General features: G+C 38.1%; 1 protein-coding gene across 2 annotated transcripts in view; it reads left to right on the top strand.

Annotated features, from left to right (window-relative positions):
- Positions 1-236: 236 nt before the first annotated feature.
- The window catches only part of LOC110981062 (tyrosine-protein phosphatase 10D-like), a 37,859-nt gene continuing 17,728 nt past the window's right edge, over positions 237-20,367 (top strand). Inside the window, exons 1-14 of one of the 2 annotated variants that reach the window (XM_022238248.2) lie at positions 237-604; positions 1,983-2,076; positions 9,928-10,006; positions 10,165-10,383; positions 11,494-11,730; positions 12,471-12,710; positions 13,695-13,931; positions 14,557-14,814; positions 15,088-15,354; positions 15,708-15,995; positions 16,929-17,213; positions 17,802-18,077; positions 19,116-19,379; positions 19,599-19,865. In XM_022238248.2, coding sequence (XP_022093940.2) covers positions 2,017-2,076; positions 9,928-10,006; positions 10,165-10,383; positions 11,494-11,730; positions 12,471-12,710; positions 13,695-13,931; positions 14,557-14,814; positions 15,088-15,354; positions 15,708-15,995; positions 16,929-17,213; positions 17,802-18,077; positions 19,116-19,379; positions 19,599-19,865 — 2,977 coding nt within the window. In that variant the 5' untranslated portion in view covers positions 237-604; positions 1,983-2,016. The remainder of the gene's footprint in view (positions 605-1,982; positions 2,077-9,927; positions 10,007-10,164; positions 10,384-11,493; positions 11,731-12,470; positions 12,711-13,694; positions 13,932-14,556; positions 14,815-15,087; positions 15,355-15,707; positions 15,996-16,928; positions 17,214-17,801; positions 18,078-19,115; positions 19,380-19,598; positions 19,866-20,367) is intronic. The other variant, XM_022238249.2, reaches the window with a different exon arrangement.

The raw sequence follows: 20,367 nt of genomic DNA on the forward strand, positions 1-20,367 counted from the left end.
AGGGGAGCTATATTTACAGTGTAAGAATAAAACAAAATAAAACTCTGCTTGTTTGACAAAACAAAAATAGATTAACATTTCAACAAGTGACAAAATACAGGTAAACTAGCGTTTATCAACAATTTCAATCGCTCAGGAAAATAAATACAACTTCAAGAGCCGTAAGGTTACCCCCATATGTATCGATCATGCCATTTGTTGATAATCGGTGAACCAGGAAACAATAATGTTAAATATTGCTCATCAAAATTTCCTGTTAAACCATGTGGGAATGGAATCAACGTGATCGCACTTTTTGAATACGCACGTCTCAGAGGTGTCATTACCAGAGATGATCGTTAAAATGCTCAGTGTCAATTGAAGGCAACTCGCTGCAGGCCAGGAGACACCTCGCAGTCGCTGTACAGAAAGGTGTAAATTTTGACACAGCAAACCAACCGCACAGGCAGCTTTTGCCGACTGCCCAATCTACAACCTGTACTTACTTTCTGCATCTACGACCGAGCGTAGCATCATCCTTCGGTGATGTGATGTACATGTAGGCCCCACTATGTGATGATGAATGAGTGAGGTTAAATTAATCGAAATAGTGATACCGTAAACGGTAAGTCAGACCAAGATCAGACATGCATACGTACGTGTAGCGATTCAACAGACCGCATGCATTGACAATGACAGCTTAGAAAAATATGGTGATGATTAAAAAGAAATACACTGTAGCCCAGCCTAAGTTATGGATGCCTATATGTAAATGTTTAAGTGAGCTGAAAATTTAAATTCTCGATTACATTTACAAGCCAATTCTTCACGTTTTGTGTTGTCTGTAAAAATGATAACGCATATAAAAGAAGTAAGCAACTGTCATCATGCATGGTTATACCATGGGGTTCCTTCCTCCATGGTTATACATTTCAGCTGTTTTAATTTCAAGTACATGTAACAGAAGGTACATTTGTTCATTTTCCCAGTATTCAAAATTTTGCTGGACCATTTTGAAATTTTCAGAGGCAAATCAACATAAATATATTAAATGTTTTCAAATTATGATTTTAACTTTGTTTGAAATTGTTGATGGCTATGGGTTAACAAATATAATTGAAAGGAAGGGTTCCGTATATGGATGCTGCTTGACACAGTGTGCACAAACCCTTTGAGATTGGTCAGAAAAATTCTGATTGTATTCTAAGTAAACGAATTGGCTTTTTCCTAAAATGAACTTTTCTAGACATTTTTTTGCATTCTGACGACTTTTAGTTTAGGGAATAATTATTGGCGTCCGTATGTGGAACTCTTTCCACTTGTAAATTGAAATTCACTTTTCGGCAAAAAAAAAGAAACTGTAGGCCTACGATGTAGCCGCTGCCATGAATCAGCCCCACATTTTTCCATTGGAAGACAGCAGATATTGCATACACATACATTTACAGTGCCAGTCCTCAACTACTCAAGAGTACATTCATGTGCATGTAGATTGACTAGCCATACCAGTACATGACTTTCCTTTACATGCATACACATGTACACATGTACATGTAGCTGTCACAATGAGTTCAACTAACCACTTTGCCTACAGCTATGAACTCTGAATATTAGTGAAGTGTTGGGTTTAAGACAAACTGGCAAGACAAATCCCTTTTATAATTTGTCTGTCTCCTTAAAAGTTTACTGTTTTACATACAAAATTTTACATAATTGAATGACATTTTGTTTAACTGATTTGAGGCTCAAGAGAATTTTTTAAGGGATGTAAAATCTGAAATTGCACTTGGACTGGATCTCATCTCATGAGTGAGAAATTACAATGAGTGTTAAACTTGGACCTAGACTAAGATTTGTCACCATGGTAAAATGTGAAGCCAAAATTTGAAATGCTTTTGATATTTATTTATAAACCGAAAACAGTGACGAGTGTGTACGAAGTTTAGAAATGGTATGTAAACATACAGGTACTGGCATGTAAACAACATTTCTGTTGCAATCAGATAGCAAAAAAGCAACTGCGTAGTCCCGTTAAAGATGGGAGGGCCAAGATGGCAGTGCAACCTCTCCAGCATGATGTGGATACTTCTTATGTTGGTAAGTATTCAGATTTCATTTATTTGTTGCAACCTTTAATAAGGTAATCCATCCAGTGAAGGCTGATTATTTGGGGCTCTCACAATGAATAAGACAATGAAGAAATGTTTAGGTTTAGAGGTGGGAGGAAAACCTTGGATAATTTCCTGGGAAAAGCATGTAATCAGGTAGAGATTGAAAATCTAATCATGCAGCAGGTAAGATTCAAACCCAGGCCACTCACCTGGAAGGCAAGGCAAGAGCCACTACCCTAACCTCACTCCCCTCAATGCCAACCAGTCTTGACCTGCATTTAAATCCATACCAGGGCTTCATGGTTGCATCAGTTGCTCGTACAAATACATGTACCGGTACATGTGTATGTTGTTGTCTTTACTGCATGATGTAGTATGCATGTTCAGAGCTAAGGGAAACATTTGCCTGAAAGTAAAATGCCAAAAATGAGGGTGACTTTACTAGTATTCACTCTTTGCATGCTGCCGCCTAAGGCATGCAGAGCCTCAAACTAGCAGCACGTAATCTCATGAATGTAGCTTTTTGAAATATTGTCCAATCGCATGATGTAAGAACTAACGCAGTACACGCAAAATTACCAAGCAACATACATGTACATGTACGTGCAGATCACTGAACCGGCTATATTTATTGTGTAAAGCTGCCAGATAGCGGCTCTGCATGCCTATGGCAGCAGCGTGCAAAGAGCAAATAGCAGTGAGAAATGTAGCCATTTGGAGACTTTGACGGGCATTTTGATTTCATCATCAGATGTTTGGACTTCCTTATGTGTACAGTATGTTGTAAAGAGACATAATCGGGTGTATTTGCTGGAGGTTTACAATGTACATGTACGCGTACCAGTAGGTAGAATGTCTTTAAATGCATACAGGTGTGCAGTGCCCTGTGTGGAATATACTGTTTGCACTGGCTACATGTATGTACTATTACAATTGAGGTATAAAATGCTAGTACATGTACTTGTTTGGTAAACCGTATAGTCAATGATGGTAGATGATTTTTTGGGGAGGGGGAGGACACTCTACTTTTTTCCAGGGGAGGGGGGGAATTTCTGGGGCATGCAAGTACATGTACTCATCTGCAACTCAATGCAAGAACTGATACATTACATGTACGTAATGTGGGAGGGGATCAATTTTGTGATTTTTTTTCCGAGCATATTGGTAATTTTCATCCTTATTCTCTTTTTTAAAAATTTCTTTTGCCTCTCTTTTTCTGTGCTTTATTTCTCAAATTTTGTTCGGGGGGAGGGGGGAGGACCCATGATGCTTTGCTTAATGGTGATAATGATCTCACTTGCAAGTAACCATTTTGAGTTCTGTACGTGATGCTGTTCTTTGGCATAAATCAATGTGAGTGCAATCAACAGTAATTGGATACTTTGTAACGAACATACTGTACTAATCTTTTTTTACCAGTTCTGAGCTTGCATGTGTTGTCATGAGCATTATGCACAGTTCTGAGCACGCGCAGCAGTGTGAAGAAAGACCGGTATGTCTGCTGCCACCAGCGTCTCAATTAGTCCCCCTTTTGCTTGAGTACCATGACAGCTGCCAAGAACTGCATGGGAACAAGGGATGTATGATTATTGGTATTTTGGGAACTGGGTACCCATTTTATGTCAACACTGGGTACATATAAAGAACAATTGATTATGGCATTGTGGGCCATGTGCCTGAAACAGGCCTGGCTTTTTGTTTGTACATGCAAGTACATGTACATGTAGGAAGCAGCACATTTGTGTAAACATTAGAGGGGAATTGCCACCACCATTTTATTAACCCTAACTCCCTAGGGTGTATGCAAAATCATATTTAAATTGGAGGATTCAGGACTGTTAAGGTTAATTAAATGAAGTGTTACCTTTAATTTGTAACAATAGTAGCTCTGTCGATTTCTGAACTGGAGTTATGACCATGGGACCGGGTTTCTCAGCAGCTCAATGATGAACAAGTAACGCTACATGTACTGTATGCTCTCACCTACAGTGACTCTATTAAGGAGTTGAGAATATGTAGTTATTATTGAGCTCCTTAATCTGTAACCTACATGTACAAATTATAAAAAAAACAGAAACCTGTACTGACAACATGACAGATTATAAACTACACAAGTGGTTACTTACTATACATGTACATGGACCTATAGTGAAACAACACATGCAACGTACATGTACCGGTACATGGACCTATAGTGAAACAACACATGCAACGTACATGTACCGGTACATGGACCTAGTGAAACAACACACTCAATGTGCATGTACATGGACCTATCATGCTGCTGAAATAGGAACCTTATGCTGAAGAAAAACCTTTACATTAGCCTTTAAGACATTTGAAAGTAGACACAAGAATCCTTTTGTCTGTGACTACATGTACATGTAAGGATGTGCCAAGAATTTTCATTCATTCCAATATTTGATTTAATCAGAAGGAAGATATTTGGTGAACAAAGCAGTAATTAAGATGCACAAAGCAAACAATAAATCTTCACAGTTGTGAACAACTGCGTGGTGTGGTGTGAGGAATTATTCATCCAGGAGGTCTAGGATAAAAAGATGTAAGTGCAACAAGAGTCTTTTCTTTGGATGGTACTTGTAACTGCATTTCTTCTTAACATCTTTGGATGGTAACTGCATTTCTTCTTAGCACTGGCAATTGATCAAACCGTAAATGTGGATACTGTACAGATATACCGGCAATTCTACATCAAGAAAACATTTAGATACGTTTTAAGACGGAAACAAATGTTATGATTTGTCATTAGATTTCTTCTTTGTATATTTGAATGTCACACACATCCTTTCAAACTTTTCTTTTGAAATATGATTACTATTTACAAAGTACATTATACACCGTAGATCCACCCACACAGTTCCTATTGACCAATGGATAATGTTCAACTTCAAAATAGAAATATATTCCCAAGTCGGATACATTTACGCAGGAATGTACATAGGGTCGCAAAAGTAAACAAATGACACAAGTACATTTAAGTAAAGTACATGTAGTTATATTGTTTAAATGAGAAAGCACATTAGATTACAGTTTTTGAATGTTTATAAAACTGGTCAGACATTCATTTTGATTTCTGGAAATCTTCAAAGTATATAAAGGTAGAAACCAATTAGTATGGAGTTCAACTACATACCGGTACTGGTAAACATTTATGTACACTTTGTAAACTTTATGTCAATAGTGGGCTATGTACATGTATGGTACATGTTCCCTTATCAGTGGACATTGTTCATTTTTCTTTATTAGTAATTATTTAACAAGGAAACTACCTATGTGTACATATGTGTAAGTCTTTTTAAGACTTGCGGAAATTCCCTAAACTCTCCTCAAAATATTTTTAGATACATTTACGTGTATGTGTACAAAGTACATGTACACTGTACAGGTGGTACTGTGTATTTGTACAATAACTTAAGTTCATATGGCATACATACACATGTCAGTCGTGAAGGGACTGGTACATGTGCATGTGTTCTGTAGTTATCACAGTACTGCAATTACAATTTGTGACTTTCATTTGATGTCCATATTCAAGTTATTTCCACAAAGCCATTTACATGTACAGTTGTATCTTTGTTCAGTACACATGCTAACCACAGACTACAAAATAGTTTCAGTGCATGCAACTTGCATTCCACCCTTTGACTTTGACCTGAATTATATGTACATGTTTATTGTACATGTACATGTACATGGAAGGTTCTTACAGCTTGTTTCCATAGCAAAAGTCAGTAAATGATGCACTTGTTTGTTACAGCATGGTTACAGGTACATGTACATGTACACTTGTGCACACAGTTTCATTTTTTAATCATGAAAACCAGTGTCCAGGTTCTGATATTTACACACAATGTGGAAAAACAAATAGGTACCGTAACAATTTCCATTTTGGTAAAAGCTGATTTTTTTAAAGTTATGGTATGTGTATACTGACACATGTTGGAGCTGATTAATTATAAGCCTCCCTCATCCTTAGTAATATCAAAATACAGTAGGCCTACTTCAAGGGTTTTGGAAGATTTTACAGGATTGAAGGAATAATAATATTAAAATGAATTATAAATTAAAATTTATATTGCGCAGTTTCCTTGACAATGATCGTACGTGCATTACTCAAAATATTTGTAATATTACTTTAAAAAGAAGGCTTAGACCACTTAAAAAAAACGAGCAAAAAACAATTGTGCCTAAAAGAACGGTGATTTAAATTTACAATTTCCAGCATTTAAAAATTAACATTAAACTTAGTTAAAAGTCAGTTTAAAAAGATAGCTCTTTACTTTACGCTTAAAAATAGAGAGGGATTGTGATTATTGGATGTCGGCAGGCAACTTTTTCCGTAACTCAGGGACTGCATATAGAAAAGATCTGTCTCTTAGTATTTTAACATTTTACACTTGGGATAATCCAAACACACTCTATTATTAGAACATAGACAATAAATAATTGCCTTCCTAACACCAACAAGATCACTGATGTACTTTGGAGAAGAGCCGTGTAAAGCTTTAAAAGTTAAAAGATGTATTTTAAAATCTATGTGGAATTTCACTAGTTCCAATAATGAGAAATTCAGTTTTGTCATCATTAATCATTAATTTATCATGCAACATCCATGCTCTTATATCACTAATACAGTTTTCCATAGCCCTAATGGCTGCTGCCTGAGTGACATTTGAACCAGGTTTAAAAGCTGAGTGTCATCAGCATAACAGTAAACATTGGGAAGGTGTTTATCAACTACATCAAACAATTTAGATGCATAAATAGTAACAATAACGGACCCAAACAAGAGCCTTGGGGAACCCCACAGTTCAGTCCAAATGTGTCTGATAGGACTTCCTGTATGGAAATTTGTTGACTTCTGTCGGCAAGGTAAGAAGCAAACCAATCCAGTGCTTTGCCACTGATCCCAATCTTGGTCTGAAGCCGTTGGAGAAGAATATTATGATTTACAGTGTTAAATGTTTCACTAAGATCTAACAAAACCAGAGAGTGACTTGTTGAGAGTTCATGTTCAAAAGAATGTCATTTTTAACCTTGAGAAGAGCGGTTTAAGTGCTGAGATGTCTCCTATACAATGATTGGAATGTTGGGTAAAGTGAATGGGTAGTTATACCGGTATGATTATGTACCTGCTGGAATGCCGCCATTTCAACCAACTTTGAAACAAGTTGAAGGTTGCTAATTGGATGATAATTGATAATAAGTGGAATAACTAGAGCCTGTTTCCAATTTATGGCGAAAACTCCAGAATCCAATGATAAATTGATGATTTCTGTAAGCACTGGAAGTATGACATCAAGACAGTTCACCACCGGTGCTGTTGGCATTGGGTCAAGGGAGCTGGATTTTTTAGTAGCCCTGGAGATACACGTAAGAGACTTCGTATCAGTATCCGAGAGTAATGAAAAACAATCTAATGTAGTCATTTGTGTAGATGCATTGACTTCTGGAATTAGGGGGACTCCTGTGATGGAAACGACAGCGTTGTCAAGTCTATTGTGAATTCTATTAATTTTGGACGAAGAACTGCCCTACATGTATTTCATTTGCAAGAGCATATTTACTGGTGAATAGAGGCAATGGAACCTCGCTGTGGTGACCAAAAAGGTTCTTTGTGATCATGAACAGTTTACCTGGATCAGAATTTTTTTGTTTTTCTTGATGAGGTTGGAGTAGAAGTTCCGATGGGCCATTTTCATAAGATAACTTAAGCGATTTCTCCTGTTCTTGTAAGACATCAAATCGGATACATTCCCAGAATGCCTCCATTTCCGCTCTGCTTGCCGTTGCGATCTTTTTGCAGCTTTTACATGTATTTCATCATTAAACCAGGGTACTAGAGGCCTGACTTTAAGTGTTTTAGTTTGTATGGGAGCATGACGATCAAGCATCTTAACTAAAGTACATGTAGACATGGTAGAATCGTAACAGTCGACCAGGACATCCAGGTCATTCAGGGTTTCTTGACACAGCTTAGAGGAAGCAAGATCCAATTTCAGTGCTTCGATGTCAATTGATTTTATTTTCCAATATGAAACATGCTTTGTAGGGAGGGAAGGTTTGACCATATTAATGTAGCAAAATACTGAAAAATGATCCGAAAATAGGTGATCAATAGACGGGCGATCTTTAACAACTGTATCATTACAACGAATAATGATAAGATCTAGCATACATGTATGCTCATGCACGTGCGTTGGTTGATCCACATGCTGCCGAAGGCCCATAGATTCAAGCAGGTCCAGCAGAAGCCATGGAATCATGGTCATCAGGCACATCCACATGCACGTTAAAGTCACCAGTTATAAGTAAAGGTTCCGTTGACAGGACAACTGATTCCAAATAATCACCAAATTCAGAAAGAAAAGTAGCAATTGTTATTGGGTGGTTGATAGAGTACGGAGGCCTATAAACTCGAAAGCACGTGATAAAGCTTGTTCCTTTTTTACATACATGTACCTGTACGCATATGAACTGTAACATCATTTCTTGAAATATCCACAATCAAAGTTATGTAAAAAATGAAGAAAACAAAACAAACAAAATACTAGCTCACTGATACAGTTGCTGGGAAGTTTGCTGCTAAAGCATTCAATCTGAATGAATAACTTTTGACATTTTGGGACCAGGTATTCAAATCATCCCATGTACCGTACATGTGTTTCAGGCTTGATTGGAATTGTGATTATTAGTATTCCTGGTTATACATGTACATGTACAGTAACTACTGCAGTACAGATGGGCCTTTCAAGAACGTATGTGGAAGCTACAATTTGCATGGTTTGGGTGGTATGATTTGGTTAAAAACTGTCATTAAATGCTCTTTGTTCTTTTGTAGCACTAATTTTTGTACACTGGGGGAATTTTGATACTTTACCAGTACGTTGTAGGAAGTAAAATGTAAAATGATAGTTGAATCATCTGTGCTCGTGAGCTGCTCTGTGCATATGACTCTGCCATGGTAAACACTCCGAAGCTGAGCTCCAGGCCATGCTCAATGTCTTCCACTAGTTGCTCAAAGCCTCGGCTTCACCGTCAACTCCAGAAAGACTGAGGTCATGCTCCAACCTCCTTGACACACTGTCTACGCTGACCTAGAGCTGTCTCTTGACGGAAACCAACTTCAAGCTGTGTACAGCTTTAGCTACCTTAGCAGCACAGTCTCCTGTGACAACAGCCTGGACAAAGAAGTGGAGAGGCGCATCAGTACAGCTACATGTACGTGTGGGCAGCAGCCTATGGGAAGCTCCAGTCCAAGGTCTGGAAGAGACATGGCATCTGGATCCTGCTAACAACCAAGTGCAAGGTGTACAGCTGAACGCAGTCAAAAGCTTGCTGCTAGGGCTACCTCAGTCGCCGATCCTCAAACCCACACCTTTCTCTGTTGCTGCCCCCGCTGCACCAGATGATGATCGCACCACATTGGGATCTACGCCCATGAATGACGCTGCTAAAGTCGTCATACTCCTCTGGAGTGACAACCAAGAGAGAGACACAGAGAGAGAGAGAGGAAGTAAAATGTTTAAGGGGAGAGGGTTAATCTTGAAAAGGTACATTTGTACAATGTACATGTACGTGTATTGTAATACAAAACTGCTGCAAACTGCTTGCTGATTACAATAACCTGAAATACAAATCTCAAACTATGGAGGGCCTGACGTGTCAATCCTAGCAGTATCTTTCTCAAAGGCAAAATGTACGAATTGTATGAGCTGTTTTAGAGGGAGATTTCCTTGAGGACCTGTTTTGCATGAGCTTATTTACAGGTTCAAATTATATGCTTTTTTCATATTATTTACTTTTTGGCTTACAGGTAATCACACATGTAGTGCCTGTAAAATGTGCTAACCAGACTACAGAGTCACCAACTCCCACACCTAGCACAACTGAAGGTAATAAATTATATTTCTGTTTTCTATTTTTTACTGTTCAGCTGTTTACTCACTGGCTCGCTTCTAGCCTGGATCTCACTGATCCATCACTGCTTCTGCTGTTCTGTGTATGAAGTCTGTGTATTTTTTCATTTTTGTTTGTATTGTCATCATTGCAGTTATGACTACCCTTTCATCAGTTACACTGATCTGTCCTAACAACAGTCTGACAAATGATAGTGAAGTCTATTACACAGCACCAATTGCTTCAGATGACAGCTCTGTTTCATGCGTACCAGCCCCAGGGGAATTCAATGAGGGGCTAACAAGTGTAGTTTGCAATGCTTCTAATGAATTAAATGACACAGTAGCAAGCTGCACATTCAATGTCTCTGTAGGTAAGTCAGTGTTGGTTGTTACTCATCTGTAAGTGTGTCAAATTGTTATTGTTTGCTTTATTGTTGCTGTACAAAGGCAGGCAAAAGGCAGGTGTGTGCACATGCTTATAACATTTCGTGTAAATGTGGATGTGTGTTGATAATGGATGTACATGCATTTTCCAACAATCCAATTAGACAACAACCTCATGCATGCAAGCAGCTTTACATGTACCCATACTTTGTAATTAGTATGAAATTCAATCTTATTCCTTGTTTCTCTGTACTAGACATGTGCTTTATGTGTAATGGACTGTAGATTGTGCCAGGGTGCAACATGGGTATTCTGGAATATAGAAATTACATGTACACGTATGCCAAACAATGCTAACACCAACCGTCATCATGACTGTAGTAACAAGTAAAATACCCAACAGTTTCTATGGGCATATGGGTCATTCCATGAAGTTCGGGCACAGTTTGTGATGGCATCCCTTGTTACATCGGTAACTTTTATTGCCCTTTATTTTCACATTACAACAGATTAAGTCATATTATTCAGCAAAGATGAAGCACACCACTGCAAGAACCTAGCAAGATTTAGAAAAATGTCAATTAAGAATCCACATGCAGGGAAAAAAGATGTTTATTTTCACTGATGTAACAAGGGACGCCGTCATAAACTGTGCCCGAACTTTGTGGAATGACCCATATGCTATATGTTATCTTCCTAATACATGTGCACATGTACACTGTACATGTATACATCGGTACATGTAGGTCCCGGGTAAATTGGTACATGTATACAGTTGTACATGTATCTAGTGAAGCGTGCACTCAATTGTTTACATGTATATTTTACATGAATTCACAATTTCTGTAGAAATCCATAAGCTTCTGGAGTGAGTGCCTAAAGTGACACCACCTGACCACAGTAACGATGCCATCAGCTTTAAATAGCTACATGTAGCTCTTACTGGTACATGTAAATACATACATATACATGTATAAGTATTAAAAATTCCAAGCAAAATAAGGTGACCAGCTATGTTTATACAGACTTTGATTTTGACATGAAGTATGTGAAAGTGAACAATGAAAGACAAAAATCTTTCTGTTCCTCTTTTGTAGATACCATTCCTCCAGAGGCTACATTTGTTGGTTGTCCTGACAATATTCTGACTAATAATGCAACAGTGGACTATACAGAGCCAACTGCTACAGAGGGAGATGTGAAGCTTACTGTGTCATGTGACCCACCTTCAGGAGCTACATTTTCAGACAAGCAAGCTACACAAGTTGTTTGTACTGCAGCAGATGCTGTTGGAAATGTTGCCTTGAAAAATTGCAACTTCACAGTAACAGTTGGTAAGTTGAACCTAAAGGTAGGTACAGGCAGTGAACGTAGAAAAGTTACTTTTTCTTTTCAATCATAATGCATTGTAATTTGTGATAATCGTAAACTTGATTCCACAAATGGTTTAATGAATCACAAACTTTTGTGACTTGAGTACAGGCATTATAAAAAAGGAAGGTACTAAAATCATTAGATCAAGAAGTTTGATTTGAGTCCATTCAAGTGAAGTATGTGTACTTGCTCAAGCTTAATTGGAATAATTGATATTTGAACTCCATCTTGTCCTTATTACAGTTTTGTTTGATGTTGTCAGAGTCAAAATTGTTCCTGAAAAAAAATTGGACCTGAAACCAAACCAGAGGTAAAATGGTTATATTTGGCAAGCAAGATAAAAATATTGCTGGATTTGTACATGTATATGTACATGTAGGTGCAGCACAAAAAGCCAAGGATTTACAGGTGTGTTTAGTCTGATTCTAGGATAGTGAATTTTGACTACCATAAATGCACAGTTACAACCACAAAACGAGAGTCTGAGGTGTTATAATAAGACTTTGGATATGACACATTGCTGAAACTTTAGTTTGGGACTGTAAGGCCTAGTACACAAACATTAATAAGTTGTAACGTAAGTGACATGTGTACATATCATTTATCTACAGTTTTGGGACAATAAGCCTTTGACTTGAAGTTTCTGATGTGGATTCAGAATTGAGGCAAGTCATTATAACAGTGAATTTTCTATTTGCAGACATAACTCCTCCCGTGGCTACATTTGATAGTTGTCCCAGTGACAACATTTTCACCAATAATGCAACAGTGGTCTACACAGAACCAACTGCTACAGAGGGAGATGTGAAGCTTACTGTGTCATGTGACCCACCTTCAGGATCTGTTTTTATGGAAAACCAAGATACAGCAGTCATTTGCAATGCTGCAGATGCAGCTGGGAATATTGCTAATGAAAGTTGTACTTTCATTGTCAGTGTTGGTAAGATACATTGTTAAAACAAAGAACTAACATAAAAGAAGAAATAAGTAAAAAATACTTGTACTTCATTGATCATTGAATGGTGTAGAAATAACATGGCTATGCCCCATTTGTAAGTGGTATATGAGGCCATTTCTTATACAACCGGAATATACATGTAGCTGCATAAGAAATCTGAGTTCAAAAAGAACTGGTACAAGTTTTTTGGGTAGAACATATCAGCAACCACTGTTTGTGTATAAAATACAGCAATCAGATGATATGGAAGCTGATCATTAAAGGCACCAAGTGGATTGAGCTGGAGGATGCATCATATTCAGAATCAGAATTGGTATTTTCATCTTGGCATATCTTGGAGAGTAAGCCCCGATAGACTTTGCAGGTTCATATACACATAAAGTATACATGTATAAAATGCTTGATCCCTGCAAGCAGTTTAAATTATGTTGGAGGATGTCAAATAATGGTTTATTTTGATGAAGGTGGAATGAACTGAAAGGGACAGTGACACTGAATGTAACGGATACTTTGCAAATAACATTGTAAATATTTACAGTCTTATTTACCCTTGTTTTCATTTTTCATAGTGCAATTTCTAAGGGGTATTCTGAGGCATTTAGGCTTAATGTGTTCAAGTGAAATTGAAGTTGACTCCAGCTAAAACGTACATTATTTCAGTTGTTCCAGCACAAGATTTGTTTTGTCTTATTCTGTTAGAGGTTCAGTGTAGGTATATGTAGTTAGGAAATGTTTGGAAAAAATGGTTACAATGGGCTGCATTGTTGATGCTTAGTTTGTTCATAACATCCCTTAACTATAAAAGTTTACATTAAAAATGACATGATACGTTTCACTTGTGGGTTAAAGAGGGATTGCACGTCACGTTTTTGAATGGTTCCTTGCTATGGAACATTGCACAGTAGAGAGAGGCGAACATGTCATGAATGAATCAGGTCATTACAGGAGTTAATTTTCCTTTTACAGATACCATTCCTCCAGAGGCTACATTTGTTGGTTGTCCTGACAATGTTCTGACTAATAATGCAACAGTGGACTACACAGAACCAACTGCTACAGAGGGAGATGTGAAGCTTACTGTGTCATGTGACCCACCTTCAGGATCTGTTTTTATGGAAAACCAAGATACAGCTGTCATTTGCAATGCTGCAGATGCAGCTGGGAATATTGCTAATGAAAGTTGTACCTTCAATATCACTGTTGGTAAGATAAAATCTGAATACGGAGCTGAATCTGGTTAGCTATTTAAATAATATCATAAGGCCAGTGGAAGAAGTATCCTTAGTATCATCGCTGGTGAGATAAAAATCTAAAAAAAGTAAAGCTTACTATGGTTATTTTGTGAAAAAGTCCAGCTTCAATATCACTGTTAATGTGATAAAATCTGAAACACTGCATGTATGTTTACTTATCATCAGTATCATGCTCACCTTCATTGTTACCCCGTCATGACTTTTTCTCACGCTAACTATGAATTGACCTGTTCATAAGCAGGAAATTTGTGCTTGTGTTATCAATACCATTTGGCTGTGTGTAATCCATTCCTTTTCATATTTTGGATAACAGATTTACATTTTATTCTTTTAATTACAGTTTTTCTGAAGGATGTAGTGTGGAGGATAAAATAGTAATAAACATCAAAATATATTCACTTCTCAATTTAAGTCCAGTGTATGATGGTACACAATGGAAACTGTCACTTGGTGGGCTCTATGATCAGAATATAAATTATCAATGTTTTTTACAACACTGCCACTGCAGTATTTGGTAATATATTATGGAATTTAAAAAAAAAGTGACCCAAAGTGCATTTTCCTGTTTTTTTTAGATACTATGCCTCCTGTCCTGGATCAAGGTACTTGTCCTGCAGACATGTCTCAATTTGCTGACTATGCCACCAACTCCACTCTAGTGATGTGGAAAGACCCCACAGCAAGTGATAACATAGATCCACAACCTAATGTCACCTGCCTGCCTCCATCAAACTCTGAGTTTGAAATTGGTGAGAGAACAGTTGAATGCACAGCAAAGGATGCTGCAGGGAATGATGCTGTATCTCCCTGTACATTTATAGTCAGTGTCACAGGTGAGAAGAAGTGTTATAACATTGGCTAGCTTAGCCACAGGACTGCTCATCAAGTTTGTGAATTAGTTCATATTGAAAATGTTACAGGGTAAGGACAATACTATGAAATAATCTTTGTAATGCAGTTGTGCTAGGGAACCATGTAGAATTGTCTGATTTCAACTTGCATTCAAACAAGATGCTGATAGACTTGCTATGTAAAATTGTAACATATCTTCATATAAAGTCCAAGTTAGCAAGTGCAGATTTTTTGAGTGTCATTTTTCTTTTCAGAACTTAGAGCTCCCACCATTGATAACATCACTGGTGTTACCAATGAAACAATGGTCATCGCCTGGAGTTCCTTGGACATTGTTGAAAATTTTACAGTGGAATACAGAGGGACATTTGAGGACACAGAGACCAAAAATACAACCCTGCCTGGCTCACTGAACAATTATCAACTGACTGATTTGCTACCAGGAGAAACATATGTTGTCAAAGTAATTGCTAAAAGTGGACTTGCTCTCGCTGAGAGCAAAGAAAAACAAAGAACTACAGGTAAGAAACAAACAAGGGAGTCCCATCATTCTGTTGAGAACTTGTCCTTATTGAATGGTAGTAGGTTTTGAGTGGGGATTGGGATAGGGGATATGATAAGCTGTGTTTTGGCTTACTGGGAGAGGCTACAAGTGATACATTGAGCAGAAACCTCAAGACAGAACATTTTGTGAATCAAAGAAAGAGGCAAGTCTGTATATACCATGAATTGAAAGAGAAGTCTTTGTCAGACTTATTGAACCTCATCAAGATATTTTGTGCAGCTGGTTTGCAAGTACATGTAGGTTAACATCGGCATCGAAGACAAGGAAATCATATTTCTGTTTTCCCCAATTTTCTTCATGTCCATACAGAATTGAATGAGCCAACCATCACTAATATCACATCTGTTACCATGTCAACGATGGATCTGGAGTGGAGGAAACCACTAAACAGTTTTGTGGAGAGATACATCATCAGTTACACTGGAGTTAAGGAGGATACACAGATGAGAAATAAAACATTGGATAACTCAACCTTGAAGACAACACTTGACAATTTGCTACCTGGAGAGACATACAAGCTGAGGGTTATAGCTAGTAGTGGCTCTATAGAAAGTCAAGAAGTCTTTGCTGAAAGCCAAGAAAGACAGGAAACAACAGGTACTTAACATGAGAGGTAGATTTCAAGCTCTCAACTTTCAGAATACTTGGTATATGTACGTTATCAGTGAGCCTACTTGCTGAACTTGCTAACTCCACACTATTCTCTGTAGAAACAACGGAATGGAATGCTAGTCTATGTACATTGTCCATGTCTGATTGGAACATACAGGTACCTTGCTTCCTAAAAGGATTTTCCAAGTTTTAGATCTTTCCGTTTAACCACATGCTGCCGGGTGCTTTTAAAAATGCAGTGCACACATACGGAAATTTTCAAGATTTTCAGTTTTCAAAATTCTTCAAAAATTCATCATTTCATTTAATGGATATTTACACCCACACAAATGACTCTTTGGTGGCTACTCTAAGCTGACAGGTAATCTTCATTGAATCCTGAATATTTCAGCCAAGCCTGCTGCCCTGTAAAGAGAGTCCAGCATTGTGAGGTGTTGCGTAATTTCCTTTGTCCCCAGTGAATGCGAGTGGCGTCTTTTCAAATGTGGCTGGATTAGCATGCAACGGTGCTGGGTTCGCTTATCATTTGGGCCTTGGAGCACTTTTGTCCATGGTGCTAATCCACGGGTGCGCTATGCCCAAAACAGTGGTATACTGTTTAAAAACAGTGACGGATTACCTTCGAAAAATGCAAGCCGAAAAATGATGGCAGTTCCCAGCAGCAGGTCTTTTGTTCCGAGTACAGTCTTTTGTTGCACGGACCAGCTCTTTTGTCCCATTTCGGGCATATGGTGCTCAAAATTGAGTTCCCCGGCAGCAAGTGGTTAAAAGTGGACTTGACTTAATTCAGAATCTCTTCCTTTGGATGAGTCGAAAGGGTCAGCTTCATGGCTCAACTTGCTATAGGCTGACTAACAGAAGTGGAAATATCGTTCTTTACAAATCCACAGTTAAATCAGTTGGTGTTTTTTTTCTCAGTACCCACAAGCGTAGTTCTTGAGGAGATTGATTCTACGGTGAACTCCATCACAGCACAGTGGCCTGCACCGACTGACCAGCAACAACCATCATTTACTCCTGTCATTGAATATTACATCATCAAATGCCAAGAAGGAACTCCTGAGCCAGCTAGAATTAATTACACTTCAAGTAGAAGTCAAGCATCCTGTATTGATTTACCCTTTGCGGGCAGAGAGTACACCATAACTGTGGAATCTCATAGCAGAGATAAAAGTTTTTCAGCGAGTATTCAGATAATTGCACGTAAGTTGTCACTTGTGTGCAGTCATTCAAGCCTTATTTTGTGGACCTGTAAACATGGTTTCAAACCTGTCTTGGAAAACTTGTACATATTTACCCTTTTCAGTTACCAGCACAGAATAACTTGGGTCTGATATTTTTGATTGATCAGGATGCTATAATGACTATTTAATGGTATAGAAAACTTCAAGTCATGGTTAATGTCAAGGGTTTACACTTATTACTCAGATGGCATATTTGTCAGAGACATAATTTTAAAGTTGCAGTTCACCACTCTTAAGGTGTGTTGTTGTGCCAGATAGTACGATAGTGAAGAAAATTGACAGTAATGGTGAAGAAAACATACAGCACATTTTATTTCATAAACTTCAGATGATTCATTGGGGGTTGCGCTGACTAACCAAAAATTAATTCTGTAATAGTACAATCTGTAATATAAGCCATTGCTGCCAGTGTTAAAGAGTCGCAAAATGGTAATTCTTGAAAAAAAATTTAAATTTATTTTGTGAGAGTTTGCTTGAAATGAACAAGCTTGTGTAATGTTAAAGTAAAAATTGAAATGTTCTTTTCCCCTTTTTTAAAATCATACAGTACCCAATGGTGTCGCCCTAATTGAAGGAGAATCAACAACTTCATCTGTCAGTTCCCTTTGGGTCTACCCCGGAGGTGATGCAGACCATTTCAATGTTTCCTGTTCTGAAGGAACACCTCAACCAGAAGAAATACCAATAGGGAATACTACCCAGCCTCCATTCTATGAAGCATCTTGTGTCAATTTACCCATACCTGGATATACATACACAATGACTGTCTATGTTGAGAGTGAAGGGAAACAGAGTAACTCTTCCCACATCCAGTTGATTGCCTGTAAGTAAAAAAAAATCAAAATATTTCTGCTAAAACATGACAGGGATTCCCAACGATGCATATACATGTACATGTATGTGTAAACACAGTGGTCTGGAAGTACAAAGAAATGACAAGATGTTACTGTTAGCTTTATGAGATGATGTGATTGCAGTGCTGTGTTCTTTGATTTACACTGATGTGATTGCAGTGCTCAGTTCTTTGAGTTGCAGTGCTCTGTTCTTTGATTTGCACTGATGTGATTGCAGTGCTGTGTTCTTTGATTTACACTGATGTGATTGCAGTGCTCAGTTCTTTGATTTGCAGTGCTCTGTTCTTTGATTTGCACTGATGTGATTGCAGTGCTATGTTCTTTGATTTACACTGATGTGATTGCAGTGCTCAGTTCTTTGAGTTGCAGTGCTCTGTTCTTTGATTTGCACTGATGTGATTGCAGTGCTATGTTCTTTGATTTGCACTGATGTGATTGCAGTGCTATGTTCTTTGATTTACACTGATGTGATTGCAGTGTTCAGTTCTTTGATTTGCAGTGCTCTGTTCTTTGATTTGCACTGATGTGATTGCAGTGCTATGTTCTTTGATTTACACTGATGTGATTGCAGTGCTCAGTTCTTTGAGTTGCAGTGCTCTGTTCTTTGATTTGCAGTGCTCTGTTCTTTGATTTGCACTGATGTGATTGCAGTGCTCTGTTCTTTGATTTGCAGTGCTCTGTTCTTTGATTTGCACTTCTTGCACAAATTTTGTAGACTGCAAATGTTACCTGATTAAGGCCAATGTATATTATAGTCTCCAAGACACCATACAATTGTGATCACTGTTACCATTATTTTTGCAAGCTCAGCTGTGGTCTTGTGTGGAACCATCTGGAATAGAGCAAATGGGCTGGCAGTTACAACGACAAATTTGTGATTGTCCTTGGTGTTTGTTGGCAATGTTTCAATTGACAGACAGATTTTAGGTTTTAATGTTCCATTCTTCAATTTGGTTTATAAAATTTCTTTGGATTTATTTTTCCGTTTGGCAATGTTTCTGATAAAGTACCAGAGAAAGTCGAAAATCTCCAAGCGGATTCCTTTACCACTGAGGTGATAATTTCCTGGAGCATTTCATCAGTAGGAATCGTCACATCTTTCAATGTGTCCTACTCCGGAGGAGAACCAAAAACCATCCAGCACGAAAGTGGAATGACAAGCTACCAAACAAACTTCACTGATCTTGTACCAGGAAGAGAGTATAGCTTTAATGTGAGAGCATTGAGTGGCGACAAGCAGAGTGCAGTTGAGACAATCAATCAGCGAACAGGTGTGAATATTTCAAAGTGTAAATAAGTTTGTCTGCATGTACACATATATCAAGGGCCGAAGAGAAAGCCACGTCACAAGTGTTTCATTGAAAATGGAGCCCCACAAAAGAAATTGTTATACTTAGTTCTATTATTGGAAAAAATATTATTAGATTAATTACCCCTTTCTCATAGCTTTGTATTTTAATTTCTGTTTTGTTAAATTTGTTTCTTTTCAGTCCCATCTCAGATAACAGAGTTTGCCACAAAAAGTACAACCAAAACATCTATCACAGTGACCTGGAATGAAGTAGTTGGTGACAAAGATAGATACAATGCTACAATTAACCCATTTGAAGGGAACCTTGAAGACAGAAGTCCATTAGATCCGACAGCTACATTCTCTAGTCTCATTCCAGGAAAGATGTATAGCGTTTCTGTAGTGACAGTCAGTGGTGAATCAAGCAGTTCTCCGTTTGTGGAAACGTTATCCACTGAACCAGATCGTAAGTAAATTATTCACCTCTGTCCATTTGAAGTATAAAAATGTAATCAATGTGTAAGGTACGGTTACCATTTAGATCTGGTAAGGGAAGGGCCCCCCGGTAAGCTAGTCCGGTAGCAAAAACCCCTTTCAAACCAGACCAGCTACCGGACTAGTCTGGTTGTTGATCAAACACTCATCCATCCTGGAGTCTATGTTTGTAGTTTTACTGGCGCAATCTAACCCAGAAGACACCCCTGTCGCGTTTTTGCACTCAACACTAAACAATAAAAACCCTTCTCAAGCATTCCAAAAAAGCCGCAGCCCACATGATTTTTCACACACTGGAACCTTACACTGCCTGAGTGTTGGCCAGGAGCGTAACTATGGACCCTCCCTCAGTGGCACATCAAAGCCCCTGTCATGATGTTTTGCAAACAATGAGCCCTCAAACCACCACATTTGCCAATACTTTGCTAGCCCTGTGACTCTTATGCACATACCCCATGTTTGATATATTTACT

Source organism: Acanthaster planci, linkage group LG03 (genome assembly GCF_054643075.1).
Source record: "Acanthaster planci isolate LZ-2023a linkage group LG03, COTS_SCS, whole genome shotgun sequence".
Lineage (NCBI taxonomy): Eukaryota > Metazoa > Echinodermata > Asteroidea > Valvatida > Acanthasteridae > Acanthaster > Acanthaster planci.